The sequence below is a fragment of the Rhinoderma darwinii genome, chromosome 3 (genome assembly GCF_050947455.1).
Source record: "Rhinoderma darwinii isolate aRhiDar2 chromosome 3, aRhiDar2.hap1, whole genome shotgun sequence".
Classification (NCBI taxonomy): Eukaryota; Metazoa; Chordata; class Amphibia; order Anura; family Rhinodermatidae; genus Rhinoderma; species Rhinoderma darwinii.
Window position 1 is genome coordinate 35,152,667 of NC_134689.1, and position 25,739 is coordinate 35,178,405.

Here is a 25,739-nt window from a genome sequence, read left to right on the forward strand (position 1 = left end):
TTACAATGTTATGAATATATAGCACTGGGGATTCCGCTTCAGAAGTCCCTGATGTCACTGTGTCCATATATGGACACAGTGAAGTCAGGGACTTCTCCTGGAGCGAAAACACCGGCCACAGCACCGGGGATTCTGCTTCAGAAGTCCCTGAAGTCACTGTGTCTATATATAGACAGTGAAGTCAGGGACTACTCCTGGAGCGGAATTCCCAATCCCTGGCCACAGCGTTGCCGAAGCAAAAAAATACCCTTCTCCTCCTCACATTCACTTCGCACTGTGGGGAGGAGGAGAGAGCGATCGACGGAAGACACGGCCGTCACTCGGAGCACATTGCAGTGATGGCCGTGTATTACCCAGCCCCATAGACTTCTATGGGACCGGGCTGCCGGGAGAATGGCTGAAAATAGGGCATGTTTCTCGGGCCGTTAAAAAATCGGTCATGTGAATAGCCCCATTTGGGGTCTATTGTTCCTACTTCGGCCATGTGACGGACATTTTTTGAACGCCCGTCACATGGCCGGGAAAACCTGTCGTGTGAATAGGGCCTAAGTATTCCTTTGGTCCATACGTAAAATAGAATTAGATACATAGTTCTATGAATTATGTTTATAACTAAAAATGAATGAGTATAAAATCAAAATATTTATGCCATGTATTATCACTTTTTATAATCAGCTTGATAGCATACATATACCATTATGTTTATCTTGTCATGCAAAATAGCTAAATATTAACATCGTCAGCAACTGTAAGCTCTTTGGCACACCAATGGATGAATTAGAAGTGGATACTCGTTATACTCTTTATAAAACATGTTTTCCTTCTTCTGAGTCCATATAGTAAATCGGAAAAAAACTGAATCAACACGCTGATATAATTAATAACAATCTATTCTTCCAAAGAAATCTCTAGGAGTATCTGCTATGAGAAATGAAGACCGTAAATACAGAGTCCATTCCAAGCAGCCAACATATTAAACCTATGTACAAACAGATTATCACATGGTGGCCCCAGTATATATTTACATATATATATATATATATATATATATATATATATATACTGTATATATGTATATATATATGTATATATATATGTATATATATATATATATATATATATATATATATATATATATATATATAAAAACACGAGTGTTACATTATATTTACTTGGCCCTGTATGCACAGATGCACAGATCTAAAATACACGTGATACGTCAATATGGTACATGTCACATATGGAATGCCCTTAGCAGGACGTTCACATTATATAACCATGAAATAATAACCAGATCATTACAGTTATTTAGCAGAAATACTAAAATCAAAGGACAAGGAACCTACCAAAGAAAATCAAGGACAGTATATCACAAGATACTCGTCGGTCTAGTAACATATAGTAGTGTGTACAGGACACATTTCAAAGCATTTGGAAAAAAAGAAGTAAAACAATAAACTTCAGTATCTCACCTGGTTAGTTACATTTAAAAAACTTGAGTCAGAGGCAGGATTTGCATGTTCATCTATACCAGTTACATGTGGATCATTTAATGATTTTGTCAAAGTAAAATTTGGAATATCCGTTGCTGGAGGGAAACAAGGCGGATAACAAGACCCTGGAGCTTCTGGTGGAGCCATCCGCACCTCCATGTACTTCAATGTCCCATCTGAGTTCAGGTAAAGGGTTGGTTTGTACTGATCCATATAAGTTGTAGAATATGATTTATCAGTAAAACAGAATCCACACCCAGAATAATGATTCTTTCTAAGGCACCTAACAAGTAATATAGTAAATGTGACCAGAAAAACTGCACTGATGGCCACAAGGGAGACAATAAGATAAAGAGTCAGGTCTGGGGTAGATTTGGCATTTGTAAGAAAGTCTTGAGATTTAGGACTTTCCTGAGCAATAGTGTCTAATATATTCACAATGATAGTGGTTGTAGTTGTCATAGAAGGTTCCCCATGGTCACTGACGGCAATCACAAGTCGCTGCTCCATGTTATCTGTCTCATGTAAACCTCGGAGAGTCCTGACTTCTCCTGTGTATTCAGAGATGTGGAATAAAGCAGGACTGGCAGACTGGACAAGACTATAGAGGAGCCAGGCATTGTGCCCAGAATCTATATCCACTGCAGAGACCTTACTGACTAAATAACCAGCAGCAGCAGATCGTGGAATGGTCTCTTGAGCAATGGTCTCCCCTGTATTCTCCGGGTATAAGATGGTGGGAGAGTTGTCATTTGTATCCAGAATAAATATGAAGACAGAAACATTGGAGGATAATTTTGGAGATCCAGAATCTTCCACTCTTGCTGTGATCTGCAGAACCTGGAATTGTTCGTAGTCAAAAGACCTTTGTGCATAAATCTTCCCGGTGTCGGAGTTAATGTAGACAAATGAAGAGACAGGAGACCCATGGATGTGGCTCTCAGCGATGGAGTAAATGAGGTTTGCATTCGCTCCCTCATCCGGATCTACAGCAGATACTGTACATAACAGTCCGCCGGCCTCATTGTTCTCTGATATGAAGGCATTGTAGACATTGTGTAGAAATGCTGGAGGATTATCATTAACATCAGAAATATTAAGACTGATAATAATCTGGCTGCTGAGAGATGGAGAACCCAGATCAGATGCCGTCAGTATAATAGTATATTGTGAGACCTTCTCCCTGTCCAGATGTCCACTAGTGACCAGAGCATAACGCTGTGACATGGGTTGGCATGTGAAGGGTAAATCTGGTGATAAATTCAATCTAATTTCTCCATTTTTACCAGAATCCCTATCTCTGACTGTGATGAATCCAACCACGGTTCCTATGGGGGAATTCTCAGGAATATCATTATTTTTTGTGTTATAACTAATTTCTGGGGTATTATCATTTACATCCTCTACCTCCACCTTAATAATACATCTCCCTTCTAGTTTTGGTGATCCTTTGTCTACGGCTTTAACAAATAATTCATAAGATTTTGACTCTTCATAATCCACCAGTTTTTTTAAATATATTTCCCCTGTTTGTGAATTGATTTGAAATATTTTTTCTGCAGTATCTAATGTTAATTGATCAAAGGAATATAATATTTCACCATTTGCTCCTTCATCCAAATCTGTGGCATTTAATTTTAAAATAGTTTGATTTGATGGGCTATCTTCTGGAATGCTGATTTTATATTTTGACTGATCAAACACTGGAGCATTATCATTAATATCTAATACAATGATTCTTATCTCAGTGGATCCTGATCTGGCAGGTTCTCCCCCGTCTATAGCAGTGAGAATAAGCTTGTGCTCCGCTATATCTTCTCTATCTAAAGTCTTTGTTAGCACTAATTCTGCAATAAGAGTTCCATCATTGCGATTTGTTAGGGATAATGAAAAGAAAGGCGTTGGAGTCAATTCATACCGATTAACACCATTTTTTCCTACATCCAGGTCCCGTGCAGTCGGTAAAGAAAAATGAACCCCAGGACTCGACACAAGCTCTGTAATCTTAATAACTTGTTTATTGGTAGTAAAAGCGGGAGAATTATCATTAATATCCAGAATCTCAATCTCCAGACTGTGCAGCTCCAGGGGGTTCTCAGCCACAACCTCTAGATGCAGTAAACAGCTCAGGCTGGATCCACACAGACTCTCCCTATCAATCCTCTCATATACAACCAGAGCTCCATTCTTCTGCTCTATAGAGAATAATCTGCTGCTTCCTTCTGATCCCAAACTCAGTCTCCTTGTATTAATATCAGGCAGATTTACCCCCAGATCCAGAGCGACATTCCCCACAACAGTCCCTGGATGAGACTCCTCAGCAACAGAATAACGCAGCTGCCCAGAGACCCAGCCCCAGCTACAAAGGAAAAGGGAGAAAGCTACTTGCCATTTCCAAGCCTTTACAAAGCTCTGATTGTCCATATCTTAAATCCTTCTTCTAAAATGTGTAGAAAATAATCATCATCCCATCAATCCAAGTGTGCGAGCAGCAAAAATATAAATCCTAGGAAAGGGAAAATCCTGGTTTTCCTGCATTGAAATCATCCACAGGACTCTCATCGGAGCAGCAGCTCTTCTTTGTGTGAGAGGAAAAATGGGAGGGTGAATCACTGAGCCAGGGGGAGGAGAGCGCAGAGCTGACATGAGCCGGTCTAGAAGACCAGTCTAAAAGCTTGACTGGATGACAAGACTGCCCTCTTCTGGTCAACACTGATAAGTACAGTTTAAAATCCTTGTAGTGTAAAGCATAAATTGTTATTCATATTTTATGATTTTTTTCTATTGTAAGATTTTATGCAATAATAAATTAGTTGTCTACCTTGTTATATAATTGTAATAATAAAACATGGCCCTATAAGAAATATATTATTGGCATTATCGTTGCAGATCATAGCACCCATATGCTCATTCTAACAGAGGAATATATAGAAACTAATTCAAAATACTTTAAACCAGAAGTAAAGTCCTTCCGTGTAATATGGTGTATTAAATAATTCACAGCTTTACATTAGTTATGAACAATGTACAAATTCACAGAATCAGAATATTTGGTGATACTATCACATGAGTAGATATAAATATCCAATGTTTCAGCCTTTAGTCCCTGAAAATGACTGAAGAGTCTGATTCATTAGATAATATCGAGGACAGAGCTATAATCAAGAAGCATGATCTGTACCCTATTTTATAGTACATTTTAGGGATCCCTTACGGAAGTATGATGGATTGCAGGTTGCCTGTATGGATTGGTATTTAGCAGTTTATCATAGAAAACACAAAATACATTAACAACAAATGCAGTTAAAGGGTCCCTTGACAATAAGTTGGTCACAAAGTGTACCCCCTGCTGGAAACCCCAGCGATCAGCTGTAATCTGTGGGGAAATCTGTCAGTAAGTGTTCAATTTCCCTATAGCGCCACCACTGGTAAAATTAAGCATTTCATATTTAATATTCAAATCAATGTGTTGTCTGGGTAATGTACAAACATGACCGGCCCCCCATAGTGAGATCCTCTGGGGATAATTCTGTCAATAACTTAAATAGTATGAATAATAGTAGCAGAAAAATCTTTGCTGTAGATTTATGTGGTCTTAATAAAGCACTCAGGTAGAAATCCTTGCAGTAAAAGGAGGTAGTTTTACAGTACAGTACAGTACAGTACAGTATGTTATATATTTATACATGAGAAATCACTTCATGGTGAGAAAACTGTCATAGGTTCAGAGGCAAAATAAAAGTGATCTGAATACCCAGGTAGTAAAGGTCATGGACCCCTTAACATGGGGGTAAAACTAATTTCAAGAGCATATAGACCACTCTAGGCAACTTTGTATTTTTGTCTTAGTAGCTAAACAATATAAACTTCCACAGATACAGTAATAATATATTTTTTTCTTTTTACAAGCCGTGTACTTAAACTTTAATGAGGGCAGCATTTGACTCAGGGGCTCTGGGCCCTCTCCGGTTATGTGTCCTCCAGTACTGACCAAGAAGTGTTTACACCCATGTATAGACTTGACTAGTCTGTAGTGAACTACAAGCACAAGTCTTTTATGCCTAAATAACCATTTTCATCACAATGCTATAAATATATATATAATCATATTTAAAATCATGTTAAGTAGTAGTCAGTATACAGCTGCCATTATTTAAAGTGATTCTGAGTAACCCCATATAAAGTTCAGCTGTTCTATTAGGATTTTCCTGACATTTTCTTTGGTGCATGTGACAGCAAAAGCTATGGCCCGTAAAGAGCTTACAACACATCAAAGGGATCTGATTGTTGAAAGGCATCAGTTAGGAGAAGGGTACCAAAGAATTTCCAAGGCATTAGATATACCATGGAACACAGTAAAGACGGTCATCAAGAAGTGGATTACATTTGGCACAACAGTGACATTACCAAGAACTGGACGTCCCTCAAAACTTGATGAAAAAACAAGACGAAAATTGGTCAGGGAGGCTACCCAGAGGCCTACAACAAGATTAAAGGAACTGCAGGACTTTCTGTCAGGCACTGGTTGTGTAGTGCATGTGACAACAATCTCCTGTATTCTTTATATGTCTGGACTGTGGGTTAGGGTGGCAAGACGGAAGCTTTTTCTAACAAAGAAAGACATCCAAGCACGGCTATGTTTTGCAAAGACCTACATCAAGTCCATCAAAAGCATTTGGGAAAACATGTTATGGTCTGATGAGACCAAGGTTGCACATTTTGGCCATAATTCCAAAAGGTATGTTTGGCGCAAAGCCAACACTGCACATCACCAAAAGAGCACCATGCCCACAGTGAAGCATGGTGGAGGCAGCATTATGGAGCATGGTGGAGGCAGCATTATGCTTTGGGGCTGTTTTTCTGCAGCTCGAACTGGGGCTTTAGTCAAGGTGGAGGGAATTATGAACAGTTCCAAATATCAGGCAATATTGGCACAAAACCTGCAGGCCTGTGCTAAAAAGCTGAAGATCAAGAGGAATTTCACCAGCACGACAACGACCCAAAGCATACCTCCAAATCAACAAAATAATGGCTTCACCAGAAGAAGATCAATGTTTTGGAATGGCCCAGCTATAGCCCAGACCTGAATCCCATTAAAAATCTGTGGGGTAACCTGAAGGGGGCTGAAGGGGACAGGAGATGCCCTCGCAGTCTGACAGATTTGAAGCGCTTTTGCAAGGAAGAGTGGGCAACAATTGCCAAGTGAAGATGTGCCATGCTGATAGACGTCTAAAGTCAAAGGGTAATTTAATAAAGTATTAGTTTAGTGGCGTGCATATTTATGCAACCACATTATTATTTTTCTTTATTTTTCTTTATCACCCTAAAAGACTTCAGTTTGTTTTTCAATACAATTGTACCGATTACAGGTGACATTAAAGGTGGACAAATTCTGAAATTATTCATCTTGGACTAATTTTGTAACATGACAAAAACCTGGCATTTTTATAACGTGAGGATACAAAAGTTTACATTGTAAATTCCATCATATATTCTACAGATGTGTCCATCCTTATGTTTGCTTGAATTTGGTAAAGTACTCTAATTTCTCATGAAACCAATTTGATACAATATCGCGACATGCTAGTAAAACACTTGACAGGCCACAGCCTGCACCCCAACCAATAGGTGGCCACCCATACACATATATTTTATAGATATCTTGTGACAAAATATCGCATAATCATGTTTTTTTTCAAAGAGAATAGGTGAGGAAGGACACATCTGTATATCAATACCACAATATGTGTCACTATAGCGTACCACAATTATAAAAACAGTTATTGGAAGATATAAAGTCTTTATATAAACTATGCACAACATTAACTAGTCTTAGTTAAGAAGCAGAGTATTTTAAAATATTTTACCAGCTCTGCAATATAGTTACATAGTTACATAGTTAGTCCGGTTGAAAAAAAAGACACATGTCCATCAAGTTCAACCAAGGGATGGGAAAAGGGAAGGAAAGAATTTCTACACATCGAAGCTAATATTTTTTTTGTTTTAGGAAATTATCCAAGCCTTTTTTAAAGCCATCTACTGTTCCTGCTGTGACCAATTCCATAGATTCACAGTTCTTATAGTAAAGAAGGCTTGTCGTCTCTGCAGGTTGAACTTTTTTTTCTCCAGACGTAGGGAGTGCCGCCTTGTTTTTTGAGGGGGTTTTACATGGAACAGGATTTCACCATATTTTTGTATGTGCCATTAATATATTTATATAAATTAATCATGTCCCCCCTTAGTCGTCTTTTTTCAAGGCTAAATAGGTTTAATTATTTTAATCTTTACTCATAACTTAGATTCTCCATGCCCCTTATTAGCTTCGTTGCTCTTCTTTGTATTTTCTTTCTATAAACTGGAGGCCAGAACTGAACCGCATATTCTATATGGGGCCTCACTAATGATTTGTAAAGTGGTAATATTATATCCCTGTCCCGCAAGTCCATGACCCTTTTAATACACGACAATATCTTGCTGGCCTTAGAAGCAGCTGATTGACATTGCATGCTGTTATTTAGTTTATGATCTACAAGTACACCCAGATCCTTCTCAACAAGTGACTCCCCCAGTGTAGCTCCCCTAGGACATATGATGCATGCAGGTTGTTGGTACCCAGGTGCATAACTTTACATTTATCTACATTAAACCTCATTTGCCAAGTGGACGCCCAAACACTCAGTTTGTTTAAATCCGCTTGCAATTCATGAACATCTTCCATAGACTGAAAATTACTACATAACTTGGTGTCATCTGCAAAAATAGAAATAGGGCTTTATGAGTCTTATCGGTGGCATACATAGAATAAATATGGCCGCATGACAAGATCAAACTGCTTTATGGTACCAGGACCTGGTATTTTATTCTCCCTCCACACCTTTTCCATAACCCTTTAGGCAAATCCCCTCCTAGTGTGCTAACAATGCAGTTCCTCTTGAGGTGATAGTGATAGAAATGGGTCTAAAAGGAACCAGGACTGAGCGGCCTTTCTCCAACAGGGCTGCCTCTTAAGTATGCCCTTGGTCCCTACACAAAATATAATTAAATACACGGTTCTATGAATTATCTTTATAACTAAAGATGAATAAGATCAAATAAAAATATTTATATATAAATATTCACTATTTATAATCAGTTCGATACCATATATTTTCCATTATGTTTATCATGTCATGCAAAATAGTTAAATATTAACATTGTCAGCAACTGTAAGCTCTTTGGCACACCAACGGATAAATTGGAAGAGGATACTTGTTATACGATTTATAAAAATATGTTGTCCTTCAGAGTCCATATAGTAAATCAGAAAAAATACAGAACCAACACGCTGATATAATTAATAATAATCTATTCTTCCAAGAGAAATCTCTAGCAGTATCTGCTATGAGAAATGAAGACCGTAAATACAGAGTCCATTCCAAGCAGCCAACATATTAACCCTATGTACAAACAGATTATCACATGGTGCCTCCAATCAATATATATATATATATATATATATATATATATATATATATATATATATATATATATATATATATATATTAATAGATATATCTATATATATATATAAACACGAGTATTACATTATATTTACTTGGCCCTGTATGCACAAATCTAAAATACACACGTGATACGTCAATATGGTACATGTCACATATGGAATGCCCTTCGCAGTACGTTCACATTATATAACCATGAAATAATAACCAGATTATGACAGTTATTTAGCAGAAATAAAAAAATCAATGGACAAGGAACCTACCAAAGAAAATCAAGGACTGTATATCACAAGATACTCGTCGGTCTAGTAACATATAGTAGTGTGTACAGGACACATTTCAAAGCATATGGGGAAAAAAAGTAAAACAATAAACTTCAGTATCTCACCTGGTTAGTTACATTTAAAAAACTTGAGTCAGAGGCAGGATTTGTATGTTCATCTATACCAGTTACATGTGGATCATTTAATGATTTTGTCAAAGTAAAATTTGGAATATCCGTTGCTGGAGGGAAACAAGGTGGATAACAAGACCCTGGAGCTTCTGGTGGAGCCATCCGCACCTCCATGTACTTCAATGTCCCATCTGAGTTCAGGTAAAGGGTGGGTTTGTACTGATCCATATAAGTTGTAGAATATGATTTATCAGTAAAACAGAATCCACACCCAGAATAATAATTCTTTCTAAGGCACCTGACAAGTAATATAGTAAATGTGACCAGAAAAACTGCACTGATGGCCACAAGGGAGACAATAAGATAAAGAGTCAGGTCTGGGGTAGATTTGGCATTTGTAAGAAAGTCTTGAGATTTAGGACTTTCCTGAGCAATAGTGTCTAATATAATCACAATGATAGTGGTTGTAGTTGTCATAGAAGGTTCCCCATGGTCACTGACGGCAATCACAAGTCGCTGCTCCGTGTTATCTGTCTCATGTAAACCTCGGAGAGTCCTGACTTCTCCTGTGTATTCAGAGATGTGGAATAAAGCAGGACTGGCAGACTGAACAAGACTATAGAGGAGCCAGGCATTGTGCCCAGAATCTATATCCACTGTGCATAAATCTTCCCGGTGTCGGAGTTAATGTAGACAAATGAAGAGACAGGAGACCCATGGATGTGGCTCTCAGCGATGGAGTAAATGAGGTTTGCATTCGCTCCCTCATCCGGATCTACAGCAGATACTGTACATAACAGTCCGCCGGCCTCATTGTTCTCTGATATGAAGGCATTGTAGACATTGTGTAGAAATGCTGGAGGATTATCATTAACATCAGAAATATTAAGACTGATAATAATCTGGCTGCTGAGAGATGGAGAGCCCAGATCAGATGCCGTCAGTATAATAGTATATTGTGAGACCTTCTCCCTGTCCAGATGTCCACTAGTGACCAGAGCATAACGCTGTGACATGGGCTGGCATGTGAAGGGTAAATCTGGTGATAAATTTAGTCTAATTTCTCCATTTTTACCAGAATCCCTATCTCTGACTGTGATGAATCCAACCACGGTTTCTAAAGGGGTATTTTCAGGAACTTCATTAGCCTTGGAGGTAAAAATAATTTCTGGGGTGTTATCATTGACATCCTTTACCTCAACCTGGATAACACAATGCCCCTCTAATTTAGGTGAACCTTTGTCTGTGGCTTTGACATATAGTTCATAAAAATCAGAATCTTCAAAATCAAGAGTATCTATAGTCAATATTTCACTAGTCTTTGAATTTATTTTGAATTTCATTTTTGCAACATCCAAAGTATGGTGATCGAAGGAATATGAAATTTCACCGTTTGCTTCTTCATCTAGATCTGTAGCATTTAATTGTATAATAACTGTGTTCAGTGGAATATTTTCCAGGATATTGATCTTATAATTGGACTGTTCAAACACTGGGCCATTGTCATTAATATCTAATACAATAACAGTTATCTCTGTGGACCCTGATTTCGGAGGATCTCCCCCATCAATGGCTGTAAGAAATAGCTTATGTTCAGCCTTTTCTTCTCTATCGAGGCTCTTTTCTAACACTAGTTCAGCAATGAGGGTCCCATCCTTACGATTCTTCATAAGCAATGAAAAATATGGATTTGGGTTTAATTTGTACTGACTAATACCATTTTTACCCACATCTAAATCCTTTGCAGTCTCTAATTGAAATCGCACCCCAGGACTAGCAAATAATTCTGTGATATTTATGATTTGATTAGTGCTTGGAAATATTGGTGAATTATCATTAATATCCAGAATCTCAATCTCCAGACTGTGCAGCTCCAGGGGGTTCTCAGCCACAACCTCTAGATGCAGTAAACAGCTCAGGCTGGATCCACACAGACTCTCCCTATCAATCCTCTCATATACAACCAGAGCTCCATTCTTCTGCTCTATAGAGAATAATCTGCTGCTTCCTTCTGATCCCAAACTCAGTCTCCTTGTATTAATATCAGGCAGATTTACCCCCAGATCCTGAGCGACATTCCCCACAACAGTCCCTGGATGAGACTCCTCAGCAATAGAATAACGCAGCTGCCCAGAGACCCAGCCCCAGCTACAAAGGAAAAGGGAGAAAGCTACTTGCCATTTCCAAGCCTTTGCAAAGCTCTGATTGTCCATATTTTAAATCCTTCTTCTAAAATGTGTAGAAAATAATCATCATCCCATCAATTCAAGTGTGCGAGCAGCAAAAATATAAATCCTAGGAAAGGGAAAATCCTGGTTTTCCTGCATTGAAATCATCCACAGGACTCTCATCGGAGCAGCAGCTCTTCTTTGTGTGAGAGGAAAAATGGGAGGGTGAATCACTGAGCCAGGGGGAGGAGAGCGCAGAGCTGATATGAGCCGGTCTAGAAGACCAGTCTAAAAGCTTGACTGGATGACAAGACTGCCCTCTTCTGGCAATGAATGATAACTACAACTATTGTGATTTAATATCTTTAACTATATTACATAAATGTATTTAGTTTTTTTAAAAGGATTAGACATACATAAGCAAGACAATATAATTTTTTCCCAATTTTTACAAAAGATAAAATGTTGCTTGATCAATGTTAGAATAAAATGAAGTCTGGTATAATTTTTTTTTAAAAAACAAGAATATAGTGCCAGGAAAAAATTTGAGTGCCATGAAAAAAGATGACAGCAATGACCCAGGGCTGAATCAAAGTGATTGACTAGTCCCCCAACTGGACACCTGTTAGGTGTAATAAATGTTGGTCGGGGTGAAAAAACAAATAGTAATACTCACTTAACTTCCATTCCCCTACGACCCCTCTTATGTCGGCTGCTTCAGAACAGAGAGCATGGGCAGTAGCTGGCGAGTGACGTCACCAGTTGTACCTGCCAGGTCCATTCACATATACTGTGTTATGTTACCACTTTTCTCCACCCATGTCAGTTCTGGGTTACCATGCATGAAATGTAAAATATTCCATGATATTCTATTATGAACTTGTTGACTATATTTTTCTATCTTACTTATTTTGGAATTAATAAACAATAAAAAGTGATAAACCCCAAAAAATCAACACTATTCTCTTCATTGGTAAACAGCAGCGTGGATCTGGTTACTGTGCCAGAAATAATGCAATACCCACATGTTACATATTAGTAGATAAATGGATTGAGAAATCAAATAGCGCTTCGCCTTGAGAGCACGGTACAAATCTGAATGTTCATTTATATTAGACATATTTGTATATATTACAAACATAGGTTTGACCATCACAATTTGAGAAATCAGAGACTGCTGTTAAATAGCACAATGTACCAAGGTGTCCCTACCAGTTACACTATACATTTCCATCATTTTATCCTTCCTTATTGCTCTTATCCCAAAACTATCATAGACCTTATTTTAGATTGACCTTTTCGAAATACCACAAGCTGTGATAAAGGATCATAACCAACATAGTTCATCTTTATATCAAGACCTCTTACATTCTCTCCATATACTATGTATCCTTACTAACATTAAGAAGGCTTTGCCATATATACTCTTATTGTAGATTGAGTGACTTCAGTAGAAAAGATTCTGTGGTATACAGACGAGCAAGTAATAAGGAATGTATACCAGGAGTATACAGAGAATGTATTGGGTGCACCGCATTAGACCCTCTTATCTATCCATTGACTGAATATATTAGTCATAAATATTACCTTTAGTCAACATATTTAATTATAACATATATAGTGGTCACCTTCATACTCTTGTCCTACATTTTGATAGTGTCTCTGCTACATGCTTTGATGTTATACACTGCTCGCTTTCTAATTTTCTGATCTATTTTTGATTCTCTTTCTTTCTGTATTGTATTCCTTTTTGCATTGTTACCCTTTGCATGAACTGTTCATTGTTGTAGCTATGACGGTATTATAGTATTACATGATATACTTGTATTCTTGTAATTTTTATTCTTGTAAAATCAATACAAATTATTGAAACAAAATATTACCTTTATACTTAAATGGGTTTTCCCATCAGAGACATTTATGACATATCCACAGGATATTGTAAACCTACAAAAAACCTCAAACAAAAGAACAAGGGAGTCCCCACTAGAATGTAGAACAACCAAAAAGCACAGGGGACATAGCATCCAATATAAATATGTAAATATATAATTGACACATATCGTCAAAAACAGAAATATTTATTAATAATAATTAACAACAATACATGATATCAAAAAAATATATACACAATAAAAATAGGTCACATACGAAGAGCAGCATCAGAGAGGTATAGATGTAATTATACCCAGGGGTAAACAGAACAACCCATCTCAGACAAGACGTCCCATACCCAAACTCGCCATAGAATACAAAAACATATGTTGCTAAAACAGACAAGAAGGGCCAAATACCCAGATGTAAAGTTATAGGTACGCAAGATAAGTGGTGAATACATATAAGGGTACAAACCTAAATACAGCAATATCAATAAAGGTAATAGTATATGACCAAGAAAAAGGAAACCGTACCTAAAGACATGGTGGAGGGAGGTGGGCACGTCAGAAGATGTGGCACAGAAAAAAACGCCTCGACGCGCGTTTCGCCTAAGACCGGCTTTGTCCTCATTTTTAGCAACATATGTTTTTGTATTCTATGGCGAGTTTGGGTATGGGACGTCTTGTCTGAGATGGGTTGTTCTGTCTACCCCTGGGTATAATTACATCCATACCTCTCTGATGCTACTCTTTGTATGTGACCTATTTTTATTATGTATATTTCTTTTTTGTATCATGTATTGTTGTTAATTATTATTAATAAAGATTTCTATTTTTGACGATATGTGTCAGTTATATATTTACATATTTATATTGTGTATATCCACAGGATATGTCATAAATGTCAGATAGATGCAGGTCTGACCTCTGGGACCCGCACCTATCACTAGAACGGGGCCCCCTAAATCCCGTTCTACTGCTTTGTGTTGTGGCTTAAGTGTGTGATTTCCGACAATGAATTGGGGAAACTATGTAGCTTGCTGAGCTACACTGTTTCCGCAAGTCCTATAGAGCTGAATGGTAGTTATGGAAACAGCATAGCTCGCATGCTACCTTAACTGCAATTCCCTTTTATGGGTGTTACGGAAAAAGCGTAGCTTAGTGAGTTACGCTGTTTCTGTAACTTCTGTAATCAGGAAGTGGCCGGGAGGGAGCGTGAGCACAAAAACTAGAACGGGGATTTGGGGACCCCAATCTAGAGATAGGTGCGGGTCCTAGAGGTGGGACCTGCATCTATCTGACATTTATGACATATCCTGTGGATATGCCATAAATGTCTCTGATGGGAAATCTCCTTTAATGCACTCAACAAAGCCATTTGCATAGAGCTTGTATGGTCGCACATGTAGTCCCTAAAGGTTTGTATTACAGACCTGTAGGTGTCCTTTGTGTCTTGATATGGTGCCTCCGTGAGGTGTCATATCCTCCATATATTCAAGCGTATGGCTTAGCAATAAGGTGTGTGATGAAACATGCTGAACTTTTTCCCATCTGAAATTTGACGCATAGTATGGCTCCAGAATTGTATGAGCATCTTACTATAGATCTGTACAACAATGATCCGTAATGTATTCTACAGCCATGTTCCTTATTCTGTTTAGCACAGTGAAGGAAGTAGCCATGGGGAATTCGATTTCTTCCCATTGACCCTCCCCTATTACTTGAATAACTCCTGGTCATACAGTGAGTGATGCTGGAAATATGAGAATATCAGGAAAATGCTGTAAATACCCCCATGATATAAATGAAGGATACAGATATACAAGTGAAATTTCACTTTAAGACCAGGTGTTAGAAGTTATAGCAGAAAACATCAGTATTGACACCATATCTGCACATACAATACTTAGTAGCATAATTATTACATAAATCCTCTTATAAGAATGTCCAAACACAATATGTTAATAGATTTGAAAGGATAACATACAGAATAAAGTTCATATTAAATATACTATGTTAGATTTATTCAAGTACATGCATGTAACTAACAGTGATGTCCAACTAGTGGTCTGGTGGCCATATATAGAGCTTTTGAGCATGATTTGCAAACCCCAGATGAAGTCAAATGTATCTAGTTGCCTTCCCCACAATCCTCAAGAAAAAGTTTTATATAAATGCAGCATAATAGAAGTATTAAAATGTTAATAAAGTAGTCTCCTCACCTGATTAAGATTATTAGACCAGTCTGAGTCTGATTTAGGCTCTGTAAAGGGTTCAGTTAAATGAGGGATATTTTCGGTTTTACTCAGTGTAAAACCTGGAATATCTGCTGTAGGAGGAAAACAAGGCGGATAACAAGACCCTGGAGCTTCTGGTGGAGCCATCCGCACCTCCATGTACTTCAATGTCCCATCTGAGTTCAGGTAAAGGGTTGGTTTGTACTGATCCATATAAGTTGTAGAATATGATTTATTAGTAAAACAGAATCCACACCCAGAATAATAATTCTTTCTAAGGCACCTGACAAGTAATATAGTAAATGTGACCAGAAAAACTGCACTGATGGCCACAAGGGAGACAATAAGATAAAGAGTCAGGTCTGGGGTAGACTTGGCATTTGTAAGAAAGTCTTGAGATTTAGGACTTTCCTGAGCAATAGTGTCTAATATAATCACAATGATAGTGGTTGTAGTTGTCATAGAAGGTTCCCCATGGTCCCTGACGGCAATCACAAGTCGATGCTCCGTGTTATCTGTCTCATGTAAACCTCGGAGAGTCCTGACTTCTCCTGTGTATTCAGAGATGTGGAATAAAGCAGGACTGGCAGACTGAACAAGACTATAGAGGAGCCAGGCATTGTGCCCAGAATCGATATCCACCGCAGAGACCTTACTGACTAAATAACCAGCAGCAGCAGATCGTGGAATGGTCTCTTGAGCAATGGTCTCCCCTGTATTCTCCGGGTATAAGATGGTGGGAGAGTTGTCATTTGTATCCAGAATAAATATGAAGACAGAAACATTGGAGGATAATTTTGGAGATCCAGAATCTTCCACTCTTGCTGTGATCTGCAGAACCTGGAATTGTTCGTAGTCAAAAGACCGTTGTGCATAAATCTTCCCGGTGTCGGAGTTAATGTAGACAAATGAAGAGACAGGAGAACCATGGATGTGGCTCTCGGCGATGGAGTAATTGAGGTTTGCATTCGCTCCCTCATCCGGATCTACAGCAGATACTGTACATAACAGTCTGCCGGCCTCATTGTTCTCTGATATGAAGGCATTGTAGACGTTGTGTAGAAATGCTGGAGGATTATCATTAACATCAGAAATATTAAGACTGATAATAATCTGGCTGCTGAGAGATGGAGAGCCCAGATCAGATGCCGTCAGTATAATAGTATATTGTGAGACCTTCTCCCTGTCCAGATGTCCACTAGTGACCAGAGCAAAACGCTGTGACATGGGCTGGCATGTGAAGGGTAAATCTGGTGATAAATCCAGTCTAATTTCACCATTTTTACCAGAATCTTTATCTCTGACTGTGATGAATCCAACCACGGTTCCTATGGGGGAATTCTCAGGAATTTGTTTATTTTTATAGGTAAAAATAATTTCTGGGGTGTTATCATTGACATCCTTTACCTCAACCTGGATAACACAATGCCCCTCTAATTTAGGTGACCCTTTGTCTGTTGCTTTGACATATAGTTCATAAAAATCTGAATCTTCAAAATTCACAGTTGCTTTATTCACTATTTCACCAGTGTTTGAATTTATTTTAAATATTTTCTTTGCTGAATCCAACGTATGGTGATCGAAGGAAAATGAGATTTCACCATTTACACCCTCATCTAAATCTGTAGCATTTAATTTTATAATAACTGAGTTCAATGGAATATTTTCCAAGATATTGATCTTATAATTGGACTGATCAAACACTGGGGCATTATCATTAAAATCTAATACAATAACAGTTATCTCTGTGGACCCTGATTTCGGAGGATCTCCCCCATCAATGGCTGTAAGAATTAGATTATATTCAGCCTTTTCTTCTCTATTGAGGCTCTTGTCTAACACTAGTTCAGCAATGAGGGTCCCATCCTTACGATTTTTAAAAATCAATGAAAAATATGGATTTGGGTTCAAATGGTACTGGCTAATACTATTTTTCCCTATGTCTAAATCCTTTGCTGTGTCTAACTGAAATTTTACTCCAGGAATTGCTAATAATTCTGTGATATTGATGATTTGATTAGTCCTAAAAAACACTGGTGAATTATCATTAATATCCAGAATCTCAATCTCCAGACTGTGCAGCTCCAGGGGGTTCTCAGCCACAACCTCTAGATGCAGTAAACAGCTCAGGCTGGATCCACACAGACTCTCCCTATCAATCCTCTCATATACAACCAGAGCTCCATTCTTCTGCTCTATAGAGAATAATCTGCTGCTTCCTTCTGATCCCAAACTCAGTCTCCTTGTATTAATATCAGGCAGATTTACCCCCAGATCCTGAGCGACATTCCCCACAACAGTCCCTGGATGAGACTCCTCAGCAATAGAATAACGCAGCTGCCCAGAGACCCAGCCCCAGCTACAAAGGAAAAGGGAGAAAGCTACTTGCCATTTCCAAGCCTTTACAAAGCTCTGATTGTCCATATCTTAAATCCTTCTTCTAAAATGTGTAGAAAATAATCATCATCCCATCAATCCAAGTGTGCGAGCAGCAAAAATATAAATCCTAGGAAAGGGAAAATCCTGGTTTTCCTGCATTGAAATCATCCACAGGACTCTCATCGGAGCAGCAGCTCTTCTTTGTGTGAGAGGAAAAATGGGAGGGTGAATCACTGAGCCAGGGGGAGGAGAGCGCAGAGCTGACATGAGCCGGTCTCCTAACAAAAATCTGGATGACGTGTCTGCCCTCTTCTGGCCACTAATGATGACTACAAGTTCTAAATGTTTATAGAATATTAAAAGTAGAAAATAATTTAAAAGAAGCCACAAAATGATAAAGCCTTTCCTAGAAACTCTAAATAAAAATTAAATAGTGTAAGTATAAAAAGTATGTGGTAGTAGTTAATATAATTTTCAATCAACAGCTGGAAATAATACCTAAATATTTAATCAATTTGTGATATATATTTTTTTATGTTTGTTAAAAATATAGTTATAAATCCTCCCATGAGGAGACAGTTGTATATTAGTATTCACAGCGTAAACACTATATAATTGTATTGGAGTATTAGTAAAAAATATATAACGCTGTTCATTCATAAGATACAGAATGAGGCTCAAAACAGCAACCAGTAAAATATTGACGTTTTTCCACACTGGTCCTTTTCCAACTATCAATGAAGAATAGATGGATGGCAAGAAATTCACTTGACTGCAGTTACAGAAAATATACTGCACAGCAAACAACTGTGTCTGTGTCTTAGGCCTCATGCACACGACCGTATTTTTTCCCACCCGTAAATACTGGCGTAAATACGGGTCCGGTGTCACACGTATTCCACCCGTTTTGCACCAGTATTTACGAACCCGTGCCCGTAAATATGGGTCCGGTGTCACCCGTATTCCACCCGTATTTACGGGCACGTTTTTGGCGGCAAAATAGCGCTGCACTAATCGGCAGCCCCTTCTCTCTATCAGTGCAGGATAGAGAGAAGGGACAGCCTTTTCTGTAATAAAAGTTAAAGAAATTCATACTTACCCGGCCATTGTCTTGGTGACGCGTCCCTCTCTTCACATCCAGCCCGACATCCCTGGATGACGCGGCAGTCCATGTGACCGCTGCAGCCTGTGATTGACCTGTGATTGGCTGCAGCGGTCACATGGCCTGAAACGTCATCCAGGACGTCGGACCGGATGTCGAGAGGGACGCGTCACCAAGGCAACGGGCGGGAGACCGGACTGGAGGAAGCAGGAAGTTGTCGGTAAGTATGAAAGTCTTTTATTTTTATTTTTTACAGGTTTATACTGATCGGTAGTCACTGTCCAGGGTGCTGAAGGAGTTACTGCCGATCAGTTAACTCTTTCAGCTCCCTGGACAGTGACTATTTACTGACGTCGCTTAGCAACGCTGCCGTAATGACGGGTGCACACATGTAGCCACCCGTCATTACGAGAGTTCCATAGACTTCTATGGACTGTCCGTGCCGTTATTACGGCTTGAAATAGGACATGTTCTATCTTTTTCAACGGCACGGGCACCTTCCCGTGAGAAAACGGGAAGGCACCCGTCGCCAATAGAAGTCTATGAGCCCGTTATTACGGGTCGTAATTACGACCCGTAATAACGGGAGTTTTTACGGTCGTGTGCATGAGGCCTTACTCTACAGTATATGTTTTTCCTTCCCACAGTCTGGGCATACTTATGTTTTTATAATTGCAAAATATAAAAACATTTAAATTGAGAGAAATCCAATAGATAATAAAAAACATATAGTAAGATCAGATGATTTGGAGTTAGACGCCATGCACATGGCAGAGCTATGCAATCTCTATGGAGGCAACTCTGTGTATCACCATATGGTGCTTAGCTTGGCAACATATTATAGAAATATTCGCCCATAGATAAAAACATTCTAGGGAGAATACCCCTTTAATGTACCATCTGATGGGATATGGGAAGATTGCATATACCTCCATATAAAAACAGAGGCATAAAAAGTTACAATAGGGCCCCGCAGACTTCTATTGGTGCCATATTAGAGCTTTGTACAACTCAGAGGATGTTTGGAGCCATAATATGGTTATGTGCATAAGCCCTTACTATAAACAGTTTTTTTCCGCACAGCATATCCTGATAGTCTAGTTTCTAGTACATAAATATTCATACAGTGCTGTGAAAAAGTTGTTGCCCCTTTCCAATTTCTTCTATCAATCTTTCTTCTTCATTGTCACACTTTAATTTCTTAGATCATCAAACTACTTTTCATATTAGACAGGGATAACCCAAGTAAACACAAAATGAAATATTTAAATGATGATTTTATTTATTGCAGGAAAAATGCTGTTCAGCCCCACCTGGCCCTATGTGAAAAAATTATTGCCCCCTTAGCTACTTAGTCAACCGGTTAACTAAATTCAATTGACAATTGGGTTCAGTTTAATTAGCCAGACCCAGGCATGATTACTGCCAGACCTGTTGAATCTAAACATCACTTAAATAGTACCTGTCTGGCATTGTGAAGCCATCGAGAAGGTCTCAAAAAGCAGCACATGATGTCATATTCTAAAAATATTCAAATACAGATTCCAAACAAAGTCATTGTCTACCAGTCTGGAAAGGGTTAAGGCCTGTTCACATCATGCATTCGGTTTCTGCTGATGGGTTTCCATCAGACCTTTTCGTTGGACTGCGCCATTGATTCCATAAAAAAACAGAAACCTTACGGAACGGAGACAAACAGAAAACATTTGCAATGGAAGCATTACCGTTGAAAACAATAGTAATGCAAACGGAAACTATGGTTTACATTTGCTTTTCCGTTGATGGGTTCCTCTGACGGAAAGGTCTTATGGAAACCCATCAACGGAAACCGAACGCTGATGTGAACACACCCTTAAAAAAACCATTGCTAAGGCTCTAAGACTTCAGAGAACCACAGTGAGTGAGAGTCATTATCTGCAGAAACCATGGAGCAGTGGTGAAGCTTCCCAGGTGTGGCCTACCAAAATTTCACCAAAAGCGCATTGACAAATGATCATGGAGGTCACAAAAGATCTCAGACGAACATCTACAGAACTGCAGGCCTTACTTGCCTCAGTAAGGGTCAATCTACACGATTCCACAATAAGAAAGAGACTGGGAAAAAATGTCATCCATGAGAGAGCTGCAAGGCGCAAACCACTGCTGACTAAATAGAACACAAATACTGGTTTAGCATTTGCCAAAAAACATCAAGATTTTTGGATAAAATTCTGTGGACTTATGAGTTAAAGGTGGAACTTTTTGGAAGACATTACTTTCCGTTACATCTGGTGTAAAGCTAACACTGCATTCCACCATAGGAACATCTTACCTACAGTCACACATGGTAATGGTAATGTGATGGTCTGGAGCTGCTTTGCTTCTGTAGGACCTGGAAGACTTTTCGGGAATGTTGGAACCAATAATTCTGCTCTCTTTTAGAAAATACTAAAGAAGGAAATCCGACCTTCAGTCCATGACCTAAAGCTCAAGCGTAGATGAGTTATGCAGCAGGGCAATGATTGGAAGCACACAAGCAAGTCCAGCTCTGAATGGCTCAAAATAAATAAAACTAAGGCTTTAGAGTGGCTGAGTCCTGACTTGAATCCCATTGAGATGTTGTGGCAAGTTCAAGCTCAAAAACCCTCCAATGAAACCGAATTAAAACAATTCTACAAAGACTAGTCGTAAGTTATCGCAAATGTTTGATTGCAGTTGTTACTGCCAAGGGTGTTGTCATATGTATTGCAGATGTGATGCCAAAAAGTAGTCTCATCAATCCAATAAGCCTATGTGCAGCTAGCTAGGTACTATAATATAGTCATAACATGTGTTTACCTCAGTTGTTCTAGAAGATTTACCTGATAAATAGCCATATATATACTGATGTCACCAACAGATTAATAGCTTGCACCGTTTTCAATTAAAAAAAACATAGAATGGTAGGTAAGTAGAGCAAGAACATGAAATTGAGCTTTCCTTTCATAGATAAATATAAATACAGCTATATGATAAACTATAGCAGGCCACAGATAAAAGTTTTTTCCCCTCCAGCTATTTGCTAACGACGAGAATGATTTTTTTGTCATCTGAACCAATTAACATTTCTCAGTAATGACTGAGAAAAATGATATAGCATATTCCATTTTCTTTGGTTAAAACCAATCGATTTACGACGGGAGACATGAAGCTTTATGTTAAAGGAGTGGTCTCATGAAGCTCAGGACCCCCTCTATAAGCCGGAAGGGGGAGGCGCTCGGCAAACTCGACCTGCCCATGTATTACATGAATGGACGTACATGGAAAGCGCTATAGGGGAAATCTCTGGCTATAAGAGGCTTACCCCTGTGCATAACAACTGATCGCCGAGCGAAAAAGAAGACAGCCCTGCGCTAAAAGCTGTGCGAAAGGCATGGTCTTAATGAGAGAACCCGCGTATATGATATAATACATAATATTCAATTTCTGTCCAGCAGATATATAAATACGTAAATCAGTTGTATCCTGAGCAATTTTAACTTTATAACTGATGTACCAACCATAATATAGTCTGCCATTACCTTACATCTGGCATTATATACTCTACGCAAAGACCATTATTCTACAGTGTCATGCTACCAACATATCAGTTAGCCTTCATCTTTCCTTATGTTTTACATATAGAACATTTTAAAAATGTTTCCACAAAATCTATATTGTATTTTAACTCATATATAAAAGAGCATAAATGCTCAAAGGTGCCCTACAACCAAAAGATCAATATTACACAAGAGTTTAGCATCAAACACATCGCAAAGCCTGCAGGGTGGCAAACAGTATATGTCTCTGTATTACAGAGCCGTAGGGACTCCATAGGACACAGTGTGGTATCTCTGTGAGACACCATACTCTCCACTAGAAGCAATGTTTGCAGGCAAAAATACATAAAAAATCGAATATGGCATGAGACTGAACATGATACAAACATGTTATTGTGTGCTTCTATATGAAATCAAAAGCCCACAGAGGAACAGTATGGGCCTATAGATTTCTGTGGACACCGTATTATAGATATATAGAACAAGGATCTATGCTATGGTCATGTGCATGAGGTCTAATATATTTAAAAAAAAAGTACCACATATAGAAACAATAGGGAATACTGTCGAGTCCGAAAAACTCCCAAAACATGAAACATACCAGTCCAGTAGTGTTTTGATATTGTGTTTTTGAAACCTGTTTGAGGTTGTGTGAATAATGTGCCCCTTTTTTCATAACAGTAAATGTTGCAATGATAATAAACCCAACACAGACTATATAGACGATCAGTCTTACAAGATAGTACCTAAATTTTCCAGACGATAGAAATTTAAGGAATATGATTGATCAATTACACATGATTTTATGATGTGCAGTATCCATCTATGTAAGAGTAAAACATTTCTATATGTGTTTTCTTATTGGATAGGTCATGACTTCTAGACTATATTTGACTGTATTAAAAACTGTAATTTCAAAACACTTGATCTTGAATGAGGATGTCTATAAACATCGGAAGACAAATGTTAGTATCTCATAATATATTGTAGTCAAAACGTTCAAACAACAATAAAAACAGAGGAAAAATGTGTTACTAATATCTCACCTGATTAGGATTATTATACCAGTCTGATTTAGATAAGGGATTATGTTCCCCAGGTGGTTCAGTTAATTGAGGAAGATTTGAGGTTTCATTTACTGTAAAACCTGGAATATCTGCTGCAGGAGGGAAACAAGGCGGATAACAAGACCCCGGAGCTTCTGGTGGAGCCATCCGCACCTCCATGTACTTCAATGTCCCATCTGAGTTCAGGTAAAGGGTTGGTTTGTACTGATCCATATAAGTTGTAGAATATGATTTATCAGTAAAGCAGAATCCACACCCAGAATAATAATTCTTTCTAAGGCACCTGACAAGTAATATAGTAAATGTGACCAGAAAAACTGCACTGATGGCCACAAGGGAGACAATAAGATAAAGAGTCAGGTCTGGGGTGGATTTGGCATTTGTAAGAAAGTCTTGAGATTTAGGACTTTCCAGAGCAATAGTCTCTAATATACTCACAATGATAGTGGTTGTAGTTGTCATAGAAGGTTCCCCATGGTCCCTGACGGCAATCACAAGTCGCTGCTCCGTGTTATCTGTCTCATGTAAACCTCGGAGAGTCCTGACTTCTCCTGTGTATTCAGAGATGTGGAATAAAGCAGGACTGGCAGACTGAACAAGACTATAGAGGAGCCAGGCATTGTGCCCAGAATCGATATCCACCGCAGAGACCTTACTGACTAAATAACCAGCAGCAGCAGATCGTGGAATGGTCTCTTGGGCAATGGTCTCCCCTGTATTCTCCGGGTATAAGATGGCGGGAGAGTTGTCATTTGTATCCAGAATAAATATGAAGACAGAAACATTGGAGGATAATTTTGGAGATCCAGAATCTTCCACTCTTGCTGTGATCTGCAGAACCTGGAATTGTTCGTAGTCAAAAGACCTTTGTGCATAAATCTTCCCGGTGTCGGAGTTAATGTAGACAAATGAAGAGACAGGAGAACCATGGATGTGGCTCTCGGCGATGGAGTAAATGAGGTTTGCATTCGCTCCCTCATCCGGATCTACAGCAGATACTGTACATAACATTCTGCCGGCCTCATTGTTCTCTGATATGAAGGCATTGTAGACGTTGTGTAGAAATGCTGGAGGATTATCATTAACATCAGAAATATTAAGACTGATAATAATCTGGCTGCTGAGAGATGGAGAACCCAGATCAGATGCCATCAGTATAATAGTATATTGTGAGACCTTCTCCCTGTCCAGATGTCCACTAGTGACAAGAGCATAACGCTGTGACATGGGCTGGCATGTGAAGGGTAAATCTGGTGATACTACAAGCTTTGTTTCACCATTCTTGCCTGAGTCTTTGTCTCTTATGCTGATAAAACCCACCACTGTTCCTATGGGGGCATTCTCAGGTATTTCATTATTTTTAGATATAAATATAATTTCTGGAATATTATCATTAACATCTTCTATTTCGATCTGGATACGACACCTACCTTCATGTCTTGGTGTTCCTTTATCTATTGCTTTTATAAATAATTCATAAACATTTGAAACTTCAAAATCCACCAATCCTTTTATTAAAACTTCCCCTGTAATTGGATTTATATCAAATATTTCCTTTGCTGAGTTTGAACTACGTTGATCTATGGAATATGTGAACTCACTATTTACACCCTCATCGGAATCTGTAGCATTAAGTTTTATTATAACTGTTTTTAAAGGCACATTCTCCAGTATGGTTATCTTATAACGCGACTGATCAAACACTGGAGCATTATCATTAATATCTAATACAATGATTCTTATCTCAGTGGATCCTGATCTGGCTGGTTCTCCGCCATCTATAGCAGTAAGAATAAGCCTGTGCTCGGATACCTCTTCTCTATCTAGAATTTTTTCCAGCACTAATTCTGCAATGAGGGTTCCAGAGTCTTTAGTTACAGATAATGAAAAATACGGATTTGGGTTTAGTCTGTACTGACGGACACCATTAACACCTACATCAAGATCCTGTGCATTCTCTAAAGGG

General features: G+C 38.6%; 2 protein-coding genes across 2 annotated transcripts in view; both read right to left on the reverse strand.

Annotated features, from left to right (window-relative positions):
• Nucleotides 1-25,739, reverse strand: part of LOC142750339 (uncharacterized) — a 127,873-nt gene that overhangs the window by 75,413 nt on the left and 26,721 nt on the right. The gene's annotated exons all lie outside the window — the stretch shown is intronic.
• Nucleotides 9,972-11,752, reverse strand: LOC142748883 (protocadherin gamma-C5-like). The gene has a single exon (XM_075856217.1). It carries the CDS (start codon nucleotides 11,597-11,599, stop codon nucleotides 10,034-10,036), a length of 1,566 nt encoding a protein of 521 aa, XP_075712332.1. The 5' UTR covers nucleotides 11,600-11,752; the 3' UTR covers nucleotides 9,972-10,033.

What these genes read in the sequence shown, in the direction of transcription:
- LOC142748883 (XM_075856217.1), bottom strand. Translation starts at nt 11,599, where the DNA reads ATGGACAATCAGAGCTTTGCAAAGGCTTGGAAATGGCAAGTAGCTTTC.